We start from the raw sequence: 15585 nt of genomic DNA on the forward strand, positions 1-15585 counted from the left end.
GAATTTCTTGAGTGTTTCTTGGGTCAGCCCAACATCATAGTTGATGACTAAAAATAATCTTTGCATGACTACAAACATTTCTTAGCGAAGACAGTGGCATAACATGGTGATGCAATACATCTTTAAGCCATATCAAAACAAGACTAATGTGCATGTGAACATTTTCCCAGCTGGGGGTTTTAGGTATACAAGTTAACGACCTCTGGTGGTTGAAGTCGAAGAATTCAAAATGAAGTTCATCCAATCTTTCCTAATGCTTGTAATCACAGGAAAACAATGCAAAGGCTGTGTTTTTCCATAGCCTGGCATTCACAATCTTTTCATTTATCCTACAACCTAAGAAAGCATCCTAAAAGGGCTCCTTCACTTTGAAACACAGTCGGGCATCTCATTGGATGCTCTAATAGTGAAGCATGAGACACCAGTGTTTGCTGGAGAGATGCTAAGCCTGCAGACGGCCGGGTTTAGGGTGATAGTAGTAATTGTGACAGGGATGTGGGGCAGTGACTGCAGAGTCTTTCCCTGACAGCAATGAATCATGGGTGCTTGAGACTGCAGGCAGTGTGAGTCAGGCCAAGAATAACAGAGTCCTTAGGAAAACCTGGGACAGTTTTGGGGTCAACTTTATTTTTGTACTTTTCACTGTATACTGAGGTGAACTGCGGAATTCTGTATACGTGGAATAAACACTTTATTAATAGAATGCAGCTTTAGATTTTGTTTTTTTTTGTACTAAAAGGTCCCGCGAAGTGCTTTGAAATGTGCAATTTTTATACGATGTTTAACATAATCTCAATTGAAACATGAAGAGAGGGCAAAACATAGAGTAGCTCATCCTCTTTTTATAAAACAGCCAATAGTGTTTTGTTTTTATCACGGCTTTGCGAGTGAGAGTGGTTGACCTCAAGCACATTAAATGAAAAGCTAGAGAGCATTAGATAATAAACGGAAGTATGAGGTCACATGAAAAAAATTGTTAATCCATATAGGCAGAAGTGACGAACTGCAAGCTTTAGATATCAGGTTTAAAACTGATATGTAGCACACTGGCATATAGATATCCTTAAAACTAACAAATTGAAACTGCTATCTAAAAAACTTTCATTTAATTTCCCAGGACAGGACAGGTTGTTTAAAGTTTTTACTATTATTTACAGAAGACTTATATATAATTGTACTTATTATTTAACTTATTTAAAAATGTAATTCAGTGTAGCAATAGTTTATATACCAGGAAATGTTGTCAGGCATATTTAAAACAAGAATCATTTAACTGCATACAATTTTAAAAATATATACTATAATAATAAATACTACATAAGTTGTATGTTTGTGGATTCAACGCAACAGAGACATTAGTACTTTTTAAGTAGCATTTAAATTAAAACTCTAGAAATAAACCTGATGTCTGCCTGACATTGGATTTTGAGATTCAAAATATATGTATGTGACATGATATATGTGATTTTTCTCCATTTAATGCCTTTGGGTAGAAAACTAAAAGTGTCTACAATTATTTTAGATGATTTATTTTAGATGATTTGCTGTGTTACATGTTTTTGTTTAGAATTTTCATTTAAATGCATAAGAAACATAATCTGCCCTGACAAGCAAAATTGCACATACAAACGATAAGCCATCATGACAAAATATATCTCTCACAGTACACAGAAAGAAAAAAAAAAGATTGATTGGATTTACCAATTTTTAGGGTAAGTGGTTGCAAACAATTTATTTGGGCTGAATTTAAAAAGCTCAACAAATTAAGTTGAACATTACTAAATTTAATTTGTTTCAATTCAGTTCATATTAATTATTTGCAACAATTTTGCGAAAACCTTTTTTTTTCTTCCGTGTTTGGAATAGAAAAAATTATTAAAAGTATTAAATATTAATAAAAAAAATACTCACCACTTACTTTTTTCAAACATCTTTGAACTCCCTTTTTCTGTTGAACACAAAAGAAGTCATTTTCAGTACTATAGACATCAGTGGCTAGCATTGCTTCTCATTAACCCAAAGTGAAAAACAACAGATGATTGACAGTCAGTTTGTTTACATTAGTATAAAGTAGTGTTGTAGTGACAGACAGACTCCAAGTCCACCCCACAGTAAAGCTGGAATAAATGTCATTGGCCTTTTTTAGTTAAATTCCTCTTTAATTGATATCGTTATTGTAAAACCTTCCGATTCAAGTCTGTGTATTGGTCTAATCGGTTTGAATGTTTCTATGACAGCCACCAGAGCAAAAGTATGGAGCCAGATCAGTCTCAAAAATAATACTTTTACAAAATAAAATTCATACATCCACAGCACAATTAACATTTACAAAATTTAATTTATAAATTCAAAACACGATTAAAAAAATACACAAATCCAATTCATGAATTCAAAACACGATTAAAAAATACACAAATCCAACTCGTAAATTCAAAACATGTTTCAAAAATACACAAATCCAATTTGTAAATTCAAAACATGTTTCAAAAATACACATATCCAATTTTTAAATTCAAAATACGATTCAAAAATATGCAAATACACTCTCAGAAAAAAAGGTACAGTGAAGGTACAATTTTGTTCCTAGAGGGAACAAAATATAAAATTGTACCTTTAAAGGTCCCATATTGGTCCTTAGGGTACAATTTTGTACTCAAATGGGCTATAAAGGTACAAATGTCCAGATTTAGGTTTAAAAGGTACATTTTTGTACCTTTTAAAGCACATTTGGATACAAAATTGTACCGTAAAGGACCAATTTGGAACCTTTAAAGGTACAATTATATATTTTGTTTCCCTATAGGAACAAAATTGCACCCTCAGCTCATGATAAGATCAAGACACTATATAACACTAATTTAAATGCATTAATACTAAACATTAATACTAAAATACATAATTTATAAATATAATAAATAAATAAATAAATAAATTGATTGAATTAAATATTTTAATAATTAAAATTTTTTCATGTATTTAAATAAAAAAAATCTCAAAATCGTTAATAATTTAATTTATAATTGAATGTAATTTTAATCATAAAAAACGTAAATACTGGTCTTTGCTAACTGTTTAAGACCCTATAGTATATGGGATGTAGAATAAGAAGAACCATGCAGAGTGACAGCATCTTCATACAGGTGGTGATGTTGCTGTCTCTTTAAGAATTTGGCTTGTTGAGACGTTATAGTAGTGTTTGTTACTGAGGCGGTCGGTCGAGTATGCTGGCTGTTTACAAAGAACTTCGCACGCTTTTCAAAGAAAAGTCTATTTTCGAGTCCACATTTTTCAGGTAAGAATTGTATTAAAGATGTATTTTCAGTCTCATTTTTACATGTGAAGCCGTGTTCTGTTGATTTTGTCTGACTCTCGGGTCTCGGCTTTCCCCGCTTTAAGTACTCCGGGCTGGCTGGTGTACGTTGGCCTGTAGGATGGAGTTTGCTAAAATGTCTGCAGCTTATTAAAGAAGTTAATACAATATGATATCGAAGTCACCGAGGGACATAACGTTATAGACGGTGAGTATATGCTGTTAGTTTTCTCGGTGTAAAAGCTCCCTTTATCGCTTACGTTACGTATTCGCGCCTTATATCTTACGTAACTGCTTTATTAATAAGTGTTGCCACGGCGGAATATAATCGCAACCCAGATAGCAAAATACACTCGGGCCAGTTGCGGCTAGATTCTCGCCTGCCCGAGTCCGTCTGCTGTATCGTTAACGTTACTTGGGCCAGATGCGGCGGCAGAAGCGAGCCGACGCTGCCGTAACCGTGCACCGGAATCGGGCCGTGAGTAATGTGCGGTGTGGCCCGGAGCTGGCGCGACTAAAGTCTTCATATACCTTGATATAAAACCTTTTGTTATTAATACTGGAAATTTGTAATTATCGATAATGTTTTATATTTTGAGGCCATTTTCTAGCCACGGTTGACCGAGGAAATGTAATTGTAGACGGTTATACACCGCCATTTTGTGAAGCAAAATCACAATTTTGTCACCGGCAATGCGACTGATTATGTAACGTAAACGTGGCTAGTTACAAACGTGGCGTGTGTATGCTTGTACTTATCTTCGTTTCAGTGTCTAAGTTATATTAATGTTGAGGAGTGTCCACAAACTCTCATGTCCAGAATTGTTGGTGCTTTAATATCGTTTAACGTTATACTTATGTTAATGTAGAATAATTATTAACATACCACGTTGTATAAATCGACGTTTTAAATTATACTTTGTTCTTTAATGTAATAATTTGTCTTATCTGTTCTGAAACTGGTAACTTACCTTGAGCTATTTTACCTATTTTATTAATATCTCAAAATAAATAAACAGTTATTGCTTTATCTTATTGCTTTCCAGAAGTTTATGAAGTTTCCAATTGTATTTCAGGACAAGATTGAACAACATAATGTAGGCTAACAGCATCAGACCAATGAAGGCATGTCATATGAAAGCATGGCTCAGTTACAAGATGTAAGTATGTCTCATTATCTATACCATGGTTTTAATGGCTTACATACTATTTTAAATTTGTAGGTTTTTACTTACAAACAACAATAAATGTACACCCACGTGTTTAAAATTATTTTCTAGGTATTCATCGAAAGATGAGAGATCAACTGAAGAATGCTATGGACCTGACTCTAAGGTACTCTTTCTAAACTTTCTCCACTTGATTAATATTATTAAATTCTAGCTTTGTATGGATTCCTTCATATTTGTTTGTATGCCACATCTTATGTTCCAGGAATTGATTTTACAGCAGCACTTCTCATGTTGCCAGCCTTGTTAAGCGAGACACTTCAACATTTCGTTGTGCTCCGGTTCGTATGTTGTTTTCTGTTTAGTATATGCTGTGATAAATGCATTTTATAATTCTTGATATTCTTTATATTAGGATGACGCAGTGGGTAGTGCTGTCACCTTACAGCAAGAAGGTCGCTGGTTCGAGCCTCGGCTGGGTCAGTTGGCATTTGTGTGAGGAGTTTGCATATTCTTACAGTGTTCGTGAGGGTTTCCTCCAAGTGCTCCGGTTTCCCCACAAGTCCAAAGACATGCGCTATAGCTAAATTTGGTAAGCTTATTTGTCTGTAGTGTATAAATGTGTGTGTGAATAAGTGTGTCTGGATGTTTCGTAATACTGGGTTGCAGCTAGAAGGGCATCTGCTGCATAAAACATATGCTGGATAAGTTGGTGGTTCATTCCACTGTGGCAACCCCAGATTAATAAAGGGACTAAGCCAAAAAGAAATTGAATGAATGAATGAAATTTATATTAGTCTTTTAATCTGTGATACTTTTTTTTTTAATCAGTGAATATTAATTATTTGACTTTCTATGCATGTTGATTTTCTCTTCATCAGTGATAGAGTGACTGATATTAATGTAATTATTGCTTTGTCATTTACAGTGAACCATCTTCACCACATCCAACAGTTCAAGTACAGGAGGAGGCCACCGACTGGACAACTGTGTTAACAAGACGAGTCACGGCAGTCTTCAGAGTTGATGGGATTGTGATTGGCCGGGCTAATGATGTGGACGAAAATACATTTTTGACATATCCATCTTACTAGAAGAACACCTTGATGTTTCTGCAGTGGAATGTTTTGAATGAACGGTGGACGGTGACAAGCCTGGATCTACTCCAGTTACCAAAGTGATCAACCTTGTTTTTTGTTTCTCTACATGCTCTTGGGATAATCACAATCATAAAGTTAATCCAGCACACTGCTCTCATTCATGCATAAAGCAAAATTTTAAATAACTTGTGGTCCTAATGACTATCAAAGAACATTTTCCAGTTATGAGTGCCTTACATGTCATGTTTATCAAAAGCATAAACACATGTTACAACTAATTACAACTCCACTTGAGGATGATGAGGAGTAATCTACTGATGTTGAGGAAGAGGCTACTGATGTTTTTGGTTTTCTGCACTGTTGAAGCAATTTATAGAGAAAAATTGCCTTCATTCTGAAATACAGAGAAAATTTTGATGACAAATTATTTATTATGACTGAGTATTCTGACTAAAGACAAATACTTTGGACTTTATAAAGTGAAGTACTTGATGTAGCCTGTGTAATGTGTTTATAAATCTTAAACAGTATTCTTGTGGTCTTTGTATTAAGGGTAGATTATATACTGTACAGTGAGTGAACAGTTTTTATTTGTTATCTAAATTGTTCTTTTTACTGTTTTACATGTCTGCTTTATACTTACTGTGTAATTTTATTTCTTGACACATTCAGTTGTGAGTTGTAATGAAATATTTCTACATTAATAAATAAAAATGGACATCTGCGAACCAAAATATTTAATTTATTTATTTATTTGTGCATGCAGTTACCAAAGGATCAAAATGCCTGGGTCAGTACCCTGAAAATGCTATATAATATAAAAAGGTACATTTTTGTACCTTCGGTGGGGGTACAAAATTGTCCCTTAAAGGGTACAAATGTAGAAGGTACAATTTTGTACCTTCAAAAAGAGGTACAAATTTGTACCCTTAAGGGTACCACCCCAGTGACGGGCCATTTGTACCCTAAAAGGTACAATTTTGTACCTTTTTTTCTGAGAGTGTACCACCCTCATAATCTCTCGGTTAAGCACTGGTTACATTCACTATTGGAAATACTGTATTTGGAGCTGTCATCAGCACGGATCAACCATGCTAAACTGGACATGCTGACGGTGTGGAAAATCTATATATGCGACGTCAAAGAAATCTTGGACACTTAATCGTCATCTGATACTACGGAAGTCAAATTTTATGTAATTTATCTAATAGCTTGGTCTAAACTACAGTTTTTCTGTGTTTCCTGATTTGCATATAATGGGGTGGGGGAATGGGGGATATACAGTTGAAGTCAGAATTATTAGCCTGCCTGAATTTATTAGACCCCCTGTTTATTTCTTTCCCCAATTTCTGTTTAACAGAGAATAGATTTCTAAACATAATTGTTTTAATAACTCATTTCTAATAATGGATTTATTTTATCTTTGCCATGATGACAGTAAATAATATTTGACTAGATATTTTTCAAGACACTTCTATACAGCTTAAAGTGACATTTAAAGGCTCAACTAGGTTAATTAACTAGGCAGGTTAGGGTAATTAGGCAAGATATTGTATAACGATGGTTTGTTCTGTAGACTATCAAAACAAAAAATAGCTTAAAGGGGCTAATGATTTTGTCCCCAAAATGTTTTTTTTAAATGTATTCTAGCCAAAATAAAACAAATAAGACTTTCTCCCAAAAATATATTATGTATTATCAGACATACTGTGAAAATTTCCTTGCTCTGTTAAACATCATTTGGGAAATATTTAAAAAAAGAAAAATACAATTCCAAGGGGGCTGATAATTCTGACTTCAACTGTATATGGGGTAATAGCTGCAATAAGTATTTTTCTATCCGATTGTAAAAATTGTATGTTTTCCTTTTCTGGAAATAAAAACTGAATTACAAAAAAATTGTGCAAATCCAATTCGTAAATTCAAAACAAGATTTAAAAAGTATGCAAATCCAATTCATTTGTCGAAAATATTTGTGATTTTTACTTTTGAATTCAGAAATTGTGTTACATTCACAAAAATTGTATTTTGTGAATGTAAATTGTGAAAATATTTGTGATTTTTACTTTTGAATTCAGAAATTGTGTTACATAAATACAAATTGTATTTTGTGAATGTAAATTGTGCTGTGCATGTATGGACTTATTTTGTAAATCTATTATTTTTGAGACTGATCTGACTCCATACAAAAGCCCTGCTTGAAATAAACTCACTAAGTGGATAAACTCTGACTCACTCTTCCTCTTCCTCTCTTTCTCTCTCAGGCACATGGGTGACATTTGGGGGACAGATCTCAGATGAGGTGAGTATTGCAAATTGTATTCAGTCCAGAAATTTAACATAACTCCTATGAAATACATTTTCAACAAAAATATATTTCTAAAAGGAGGCTTTCCCCAAAGATCATTTCACTGAAGAGGTTTTCAAAGAACCATTTTTTTCTTAGTGTGAAGTGTAAAAAAATGTGTAAAGGGTAAAAAGTCTCTACTCAAAATAAATAAATGTTTAATATAATACACAGTGTATACAAAGGGAATGAATCCTCTGTATTTTTAGGATTTTACCCATAACTCCCATTTCTAAATCGACTCTAGCCATAAGCACAAATTGGGCAGAGTTAGTGGGGATCAGCATGTTCCGTGTTGACAGTCTTGGCAGAGAGGAAGGCTCGTAGACACATCATGCAGTGGTCTTCCTCATTATTCAAACAATAACATCATTCTGCCAGTGCCCCTCTCTGACACTCACCCAGGGCAAATACACATAAATACTAGCGCTTCTTACATCACCAAAGTCCCTGTGGCAGCAACTTCCACGACAGGCCTGTCTTTCTCCCAGAGGCGGAGTCTCCTCTATTGTCCAATCATCTCTCTTGTCCAATCAAATCATGCCAAAGCGGACGTCCCCGTTCCTCGTGTCATAAGTCATCTCATCAGCAGTCGAACAGACGGTTTTCCCTCATCGCTTTGCCAATATACAACTACACTGACAGAACAGATCGCTGTCAATCATGCTGACAGCTCTCCATCAAAGAGAGCAAGAGAGAGACTGTTTTTAAAGCCAGCATGTCAACGTCAAGATCAAACTCTGACATAAAAAGCATCGTATTACAGCAGCAGTTACAGACAGAAAAAAATTCAATGGATTGACTACATTTTTTGTAGGTAACTGGTTGCAAACTGTTTATATGGGCTGAATTTAAACAAACTATATTTAGTTACATTTATTAAATTTAGTAATGTTCAGCTTAATTTCTTTGTTGAAATTCAGCCATCACAAATCCTTCATTATGGTGGCTTGACCAAGCCAACATATTGTTATACACAAAACTTCTTCTTCTGAGACTAATTTCTTCATGCATCTCCTCCTAAATCGTTCATACTACAACCACCAAACTAACACCAAACCTTCAAACTGGTCTTACTCGTGTTGCTATATCTTTTAAAACTGATCCGACTTACGGTTTTCTAAAAAATGAAGCGGAAAATTCAGAAAAGTCCCATTGACTTAGCATTGGACCAACCTTTGTGACCCCATAACTTTGTGCCATACTGTCATACAGACTTAAGGTTGGGCTCACTTAACTCAGACTACCAATCTTCCAATCACTGATGACCTTGCAACTTACTAGCCACACCCTAGTGACCACTTACGGCACCCTAGCAACTGTCCCATAGACCTCCATTGTTTTCTATTGAAAACTGTACAATATTTGTTCATTTACATTTGATTAGTCAGTACTGAAGCCACATCTGTAACTAATCTAACAAAATAAATTGTTAACGGTACAAAAATAGAACAAACAAATTTATGTCAAATGAAAAAAAAATAAATAAATATAAGAGAAACAAAAAATATATAAAAGTTTGTAGCTTGTAATTTGTTTTTGTTTGTTTGGTGACTGAATATTTTTTAAATAAATATACCCGTTTAATAAATCTGTTTTGTTAAAATTCACCAAAATATATGACCTATATTCACTAACAAATGGATACAAAATTTTCATTTTCAAAATGGAGTGTACTAATTTGAGCACTGCAAATTGTTTGCAACCATTTAACTTAAAAATGTTTTAAATGCAAATAATCTTTTTTTTTTTTGTAAGATAAAACAGATGCTCTGCTCCAAACTTTAGTAATGTTTTATATACCAATTCTCACTAATAACTAGTGAAAACAAATTTGAACTATTGCCTGTCTATTAAAAAGATTTTGGCTTTTTATTAGATTTAAAAGAAAATATTTTTGCTGCTTGCTAAAATGACTTATTTAAAATGAGCTGAAACAACACAATTCTTGAAATTTTATTGGGACAACTTTTTGATTGTTAATAGATAACTTAATCGATTGGTGTTCTGACTACATGAATGAATTGTGTGGAACCCTTTATTGTTTACAGAACAGTACTTATAAAGTGCACCAAAAAATTATTAATTGGATTTGTTTTTAAGGTAAGTGGATGCAGCCCATATAAATTGTTTGCAACCACTTATCTAAAAAACAATAAGTAACTCCAATGAATTTTTTTTTCAGTGTATTTTGCATGATCTTATTCTACATCCCTTATCCTACCTAACACACTGAACTAGAGTGATTTAAGTAAAATTCTCTTTGTTCAAATGAACTTATTAAGATTAATTGATATAAGAAAAGTAAACAGTGATTTAGTGATATTCACAAGATAATTTAAATTAAAGTGGTTTAATCTTGTTGGTTTGAAAGGAAATCAAAATGTCATAATTAACAAAGTTACACCAACGATTTTTTTGTGTGTGCATGAAATGTAGAATAAGTATGTTTAATTACTATACCTTAATACATTCAAGTAAAATTAAGAATGTTAAATTGACTAAACTAATCAAAATTACTTATAACTTTTATGATAATCATATATGGTTTTATGGCTTACAGAAATAAACATTGATAAATACAACTTCGATCTGTTATGTTAAACCTCTTGACATAAAAAGGTTAAAGCCAACACATCATCCTTTTAAAAGAAACACTCCACTTTTTTTACGCTCATTTTACAACTTCCCTAAAGTTAAACAGTTGAGTTTTACAGTTTTTGAATCCATTCAACTGATTTCTTGGTCTAGCAGGGGCTCTTTTAGCTTAGCTTAGCATAGATAATTGAATCAGATTAGACCATTAGCATCTCACTCAAAAAAGACTTTCAATTATTTTCCTTTTTAAAGCTTGACTCAGAATAAAGTTGCAAAAAATATTATTGCCCCTGCTGCAGCCATGGTACTGCAGCAGAGTTTCTTGATTAATATGCCAGAACGAGAGTATAGTTCCTGATAGAAACTATATTCCTTTGGAAAATTGCAACTTTTCATTTTCAGTTAGTCTTACAATGTAACTACATAATAGTCAAGCAAGCTTTAAATAGGAAAATAATCTAAACTCTTTGGTAATTTTTCTTTGTTTGAGACGCTAATTGTATAATCAAATTTAATGATCTATGCTAAACTAAGCTAAAAGCGTTCCCGCTATACCCGAATATTGACTGAATGGATTCAAACATAGTAAAACTTCAACTGTTCAACTGTAGAGAGTTGTAAAATGAGCCTATTTTCAAAAATAATTGTTAAATGTTTCTTTAATAACTATCAAAGTACCCAACAAATTAGGATTTTGAGGCAAAAGTCATAGTTAGTTTATAATAGTGAGAATTGCACCTTAAAATAAAGTGGGACCTTGGTAATATTTGTGTATCAAAGTTGCACTGCTATTTTAAACATGCTAGACATTCTCTTTGACCATTCAGTTTGCATCTTGGATCTTTTTTTTTTTCCATAATCTGCTTTCTGAAAATGCATCTTGAGACCTTTCCCATTCCGCTGTCTGTGTCTCATGTTTTTAAGGCAAAAACATGTTCTGTATGAATGGCCCCTTAGGGAAAAGAAACACAGCTGAATGCAGAAACACAATATGAGAGCAGTGGAATTGGTGATGCTATTTAAAAGTTGTTTTAAAGTATTGTGCTAGTCTCTCCAAAAGAGGCATAGCAGTTGAAGACATCAGTGCATGTGTTTACACAGAAAAATGATGCAAAAGCATAGTGAAACATAAACATGAGATGGAATCATTTGTACTGGTTTTAACATAAGTGCCACCCATTAAAAATGCCTAAGATGAATCCAAGGGTCACAATTTTTGACAAATGATAACAGAAAATAGTGGAAAATTTGCATAGCACAATGCAGAAAACATTTCAAATGCCAGTGTTTTAACTGGAGTACCACATATTGGTGTCTAGTGTAAGATACTGCATAGGACAGGAGCACAAACGTCTGTTTAGCCAGAGTCTGTGTTTTGCAAGTCATAATTAAAGTTTATACAAATTTTAAGTCTTCAGTCAAGTTTCAAATACTGTGTTTAGCTTAAATCATTGTTTCAAAATCATTAGTGCTCTTTGTACAAATTAGTGTCACATTACTTAATATAATACATCTGTACAAATTCTTCAGCAGGATAGCACTTCTTCTCATACTTCAGCCTCCACATCAAAGTTCCTAAAAGCAAAGTAGGTCAAGGTGCTACAGGATTGGCCAGCACAGTCACCAGACATGAACATTATTGAGGATGTCTGGGGTAAGATTAAGGAGGAGGCATTGAAGATGAATCCAAAGAATCTTGATGAACTCTGGAAGTCCTGCAAGAACGCTTTCTTTGTCATTCCAGATGACTTTATTAGTCAGTTATTAGAGTCATTGCAGAGATGTATGGATGCAGTCCTCCAAGCTCATGGGAGTCATACACAATATTAATTTTTTCTCCACTGCACCATGACTTTAAAATCTATACTGTACGTTATTTCTGTTACATGACAAGACTTTTGTCTAAGCAAAGTCAGACCTTACTGTCCTAATTAAGTAGTTAAAAATCAAGGCATGATCATATTTTATTTTGGTAAAAGAAACGTAATAAGAGTCCTTTGCCTTTCATATAAGCCACTTCTGATACCAAATGGTCAACTAGAATTCAAGTTATTATGTATTGTTCCTAAAACATGGATAGGCGACAAGACTTTTGTCAGGTAGTGTATATATTTTACTATATTATATATCATTATATTTAATCATCATATTATATTATCATAACAATATTTTTTTAAGAAACCAGAAAGAAAGTGAATATAATTTTAGATGTTAGACTATATTTGGTTTATTGCTGCATAATTATTGAAAGTGGTAGTGGTAGGCCATTTAACGTCAGCATTTCTTAACCTGATATCACCTAATAAGTCTGTTTTCATATGTTTTACATTTTTATATATATATTATTTACATGGATTAAGCATACCAAGGGACTCAGACAAATTTGTTTTTATGAATCATTTTTAGAAATTGGTGTGATGTGCAGGTGAGCAAAGGACACAAGCACATTGGTCACAATGTCAGTCTGCCACATGATAAGACAGAATATCTATATTAAAAAGGAGTGCTGTATAATGCACAAACAAAACAAGAATTTAGACAATAGAAAGGAACAAAAAACGAGAGAGCTTTTTTTTAAAGCTTAATTTACTTTAACCTTGAACTCCACAAATGTTGTGTCTTGTGTAAAATACTCCAGAAGACAAACAAATGTCTGTCTAATATAATATCTAATATATATATGTGTGTGTGAGGTTTATGTGTGTGTGTGTGTGTGTGTGCGTGCGTGCGTGCGTGCGTGCGTGTGTGTGTCTCGAGGCACATTTTTTTAAAAGGTTGCACTTATGATTAATGATTTTTACAATGCTATGTCATGTGTGAGAAATTGCAAAAATGTACTCTGTGTGAACATCCACTAATGATGCCTTTTCAGGCTGTTTAAAATTAGTCATGAAGTGTCTCAGTGGTTTCATATCTTGTGCTTTTAAATGTTGAATATAGTTGTGGGACTGCAGTAACGTTGAATTTATCTCACTCTTCGTCACAGCTAGTTGTTGTGTTACTATATATAAAATAATGAGCACAATTTTTTAAAGGCATCCATGCATAATAATAACCTTGTGTTAATATGCGCATGAATGCCATTATACACTGTACATCTGGCAGAAAATCTGTCTTTAGAGAAATATATTATTTATTTAATGCGTTATGTGACAAACACTGAGGTGTGAAGAATTAAAAAACACTGTCAGATGCTATACATTTCATGCATTTCCCTATATACAGTACATCAAATCAATATAGGACATTAAAGGGATAGTTCACACAAAAATTTATTTTTACTTACTATTTACTCTCCCTCAAGTGGTTACAAACATTAATGAGTTTCTTTCTTATCTTGAGAAGAAAGATGAAAACGTGTAACCAATGACTTCAATAGTAGGAAAAACAAACACAATAGAAGTCAATGGTTACCGGTTTCCAACTTTTATTCAAAATATCTTCTTTTGCATTTAACATAAGAAAGAACCTCATAAAGATTTGAAACAATTAAAGGGTTGCCTTTTAATAATAACCAGCATGTGGTTGGTATTTTTGGAATGAATTTCTTTCTTCTGGTAATAACAAAGCAGCCATCGACTTCCATAATAGGACCAAAAATACTATGGAACTCACTTGGCTGTATTTCTCTTAACATTCCTCAGTATATCTTTCTTTCAACAGAAAAAAGAAGCTCATAAATAAAGAACGACGAAAATTTTTTATTTTATTTGAATTATCTTTTTAAGAATAACATGTCCTGTTTCACAGTTCTCCAATTATTTCCTATACCAACTGCACTGTCCATAAAAATAAAAATGACAAAAAAAAGGCTCGCAGTATGTCTAAAAAAAGTTCAAATTTAACTAAACTCTGGACAAATCAAGTGTGATGGACGTGGATGTTTTAAAAGTGCTTCACATGGCAGTGAGTCATGTGGAGTGGATTTAAAGAGCTCTGCTTTCAGGAAGGTGAGCGCTCGATTATCCGTTCACACACTTCTGAGCTCTCTGCAGTGTGATTGACAGCTGCATGCTTGATATATGTGTGTGTGTGTGTTTTGCAGGTTGCAGAGCAGCTGATGACTATAGCCTATGAAAATGGGGTGAATCTCTTTGACACTGCAGAGGTCTACTCAGCTGGCAAGTGAGTTTGGCCTTTAATTAATAGCAACAATAATGATCTTTTGTGTTTTCTCAAATCTAATATTACCTACTATACAGTAGTTTATTTAATGGATAGTATGTAAACTAGGGCTGTGATGCCGCCTGGTATTAACATGTGTTTTCAACCAGTCAAGACAAGGTTGTAATAAGTATTCAACCGAGGCTCATGGGAAATACGTGCCTCAGCCTATTTTTTTGCAAAACATAAAATCGGTTGCTCTGGGTAAATTTTGTTGCACGTTTTAAACGACAAATCCACAAGAGGGCGTTGTATACATTTTTTGTGAAGCTGAAAAATATGTTTTGTTACAATGGTAGATTTTGTTGTACGTTTCAGTCTTGTGTCCACACATACATGAGTATTTTTATAAACAGAGTTTTCCCTGCCTTTTAAAAAATATCTTTGTCCACATGAAAATGCAAAAACGCACTGTGAAATGTGCATTTTTATTTAATGTTTGACGTAATCTCAACTGAATTATAAAGAGAGGGCGGGGCATAAAGTAGTTCCTCCCCTTAAAACAGCCAATTGTGTTTTGTTTTTGTTACAGCTCTGCCAGTGAAAGGGGTTGAGCTCAAGCGCATCAAATGAAAATTTGAAATAAGAAAGGTCTTGAAGGGGGTGGGGCATGATACTAGAGAGCATATGATTGGTCAAGATTTGATGAGAAACTGAAGTATGAGGTGATGTGTAAAAAATCATCGATCCATTTAGGTGAAAATGAAAGCTGTGAATGTTTATATCAGGTTTACATCTTCTAAACGTCTTCTAAACATCTAAAAAAAACTTTAATTGAATCCTACAGGACCTTTAAGGTCATGCCGAAATAACAGGAGGTGATAAAAGCCTTTTATGCTAGGTTAAGACCAAATGCAGAATGTTCACGCAAGTAAGTTACATACAAATTCAAGGTAA

General features: G+C 33.6%; 1 protein-coding gene and 1 long non-coding RNA gene across 8 annotated transcripts in view; both read left to right on the top strand.

Moving 5' to 3' along the window:
• The window catches only part of kcnab1b (potassium voltage-gated channel subfamily A regulatory beta subunit 1b), a 105674-nt gene that overhangs the window by 50240 nt on the left and 39849 nt on the right, over positions 1-15585 (top strand). For all 5 annotated transcript variants that reach the window (XM_087241357.1, XM_087241358.1, XM_087241355.1 and 2 more), the window contains 2 exons: positions 7844-7881; positions 14570-14649. In XM_087241357.1, coding sequence (XP_087097483.1) covers positions 7844-7881; positions 14570-14649 — 118 coding nt within the window. The remainder of the gene's footprint in view (positions 1-7843; positions 7882-14569; positions 14650-15585) is intronic.
• Positions 3536-6313, top strand: LOC137488105 (uncharacterized). 3 transcript variants are annotated; one of them, XR_015478921.1, is made up of 6 exons: positions 3536-4272; positions 4387-4470; positions 4591-4645; positions 4745-4820; positions 4895-5071; positions 5408-6313. It is a non-coding gene; the product is annotated as an uncharacterized LOC137488105 (long non-coding RNA). The 3 variants fall into 3 exon arrangements; XR_015478920.1 differs by having other exon boundaries at positions 3594-3788; XR_015478919.1 differs by lacking the exon at positions 3536-4272 and having other exon boundaries at positions 4379-4470.

This window comes from Danio rerio, chromosome 2 (assembly GCF_052040795.2).
Source record: "Danio rerio strain M-AB ecotype USA chromosome 2, GRCz13ab, whole genome shotgun sequence".
NCBI classification, from domain to species: Eukaryota; Metazoa; Chordata; class Actinopteri; order Cypriniformes; family Danionidae; genus Danio; species Danio rerio.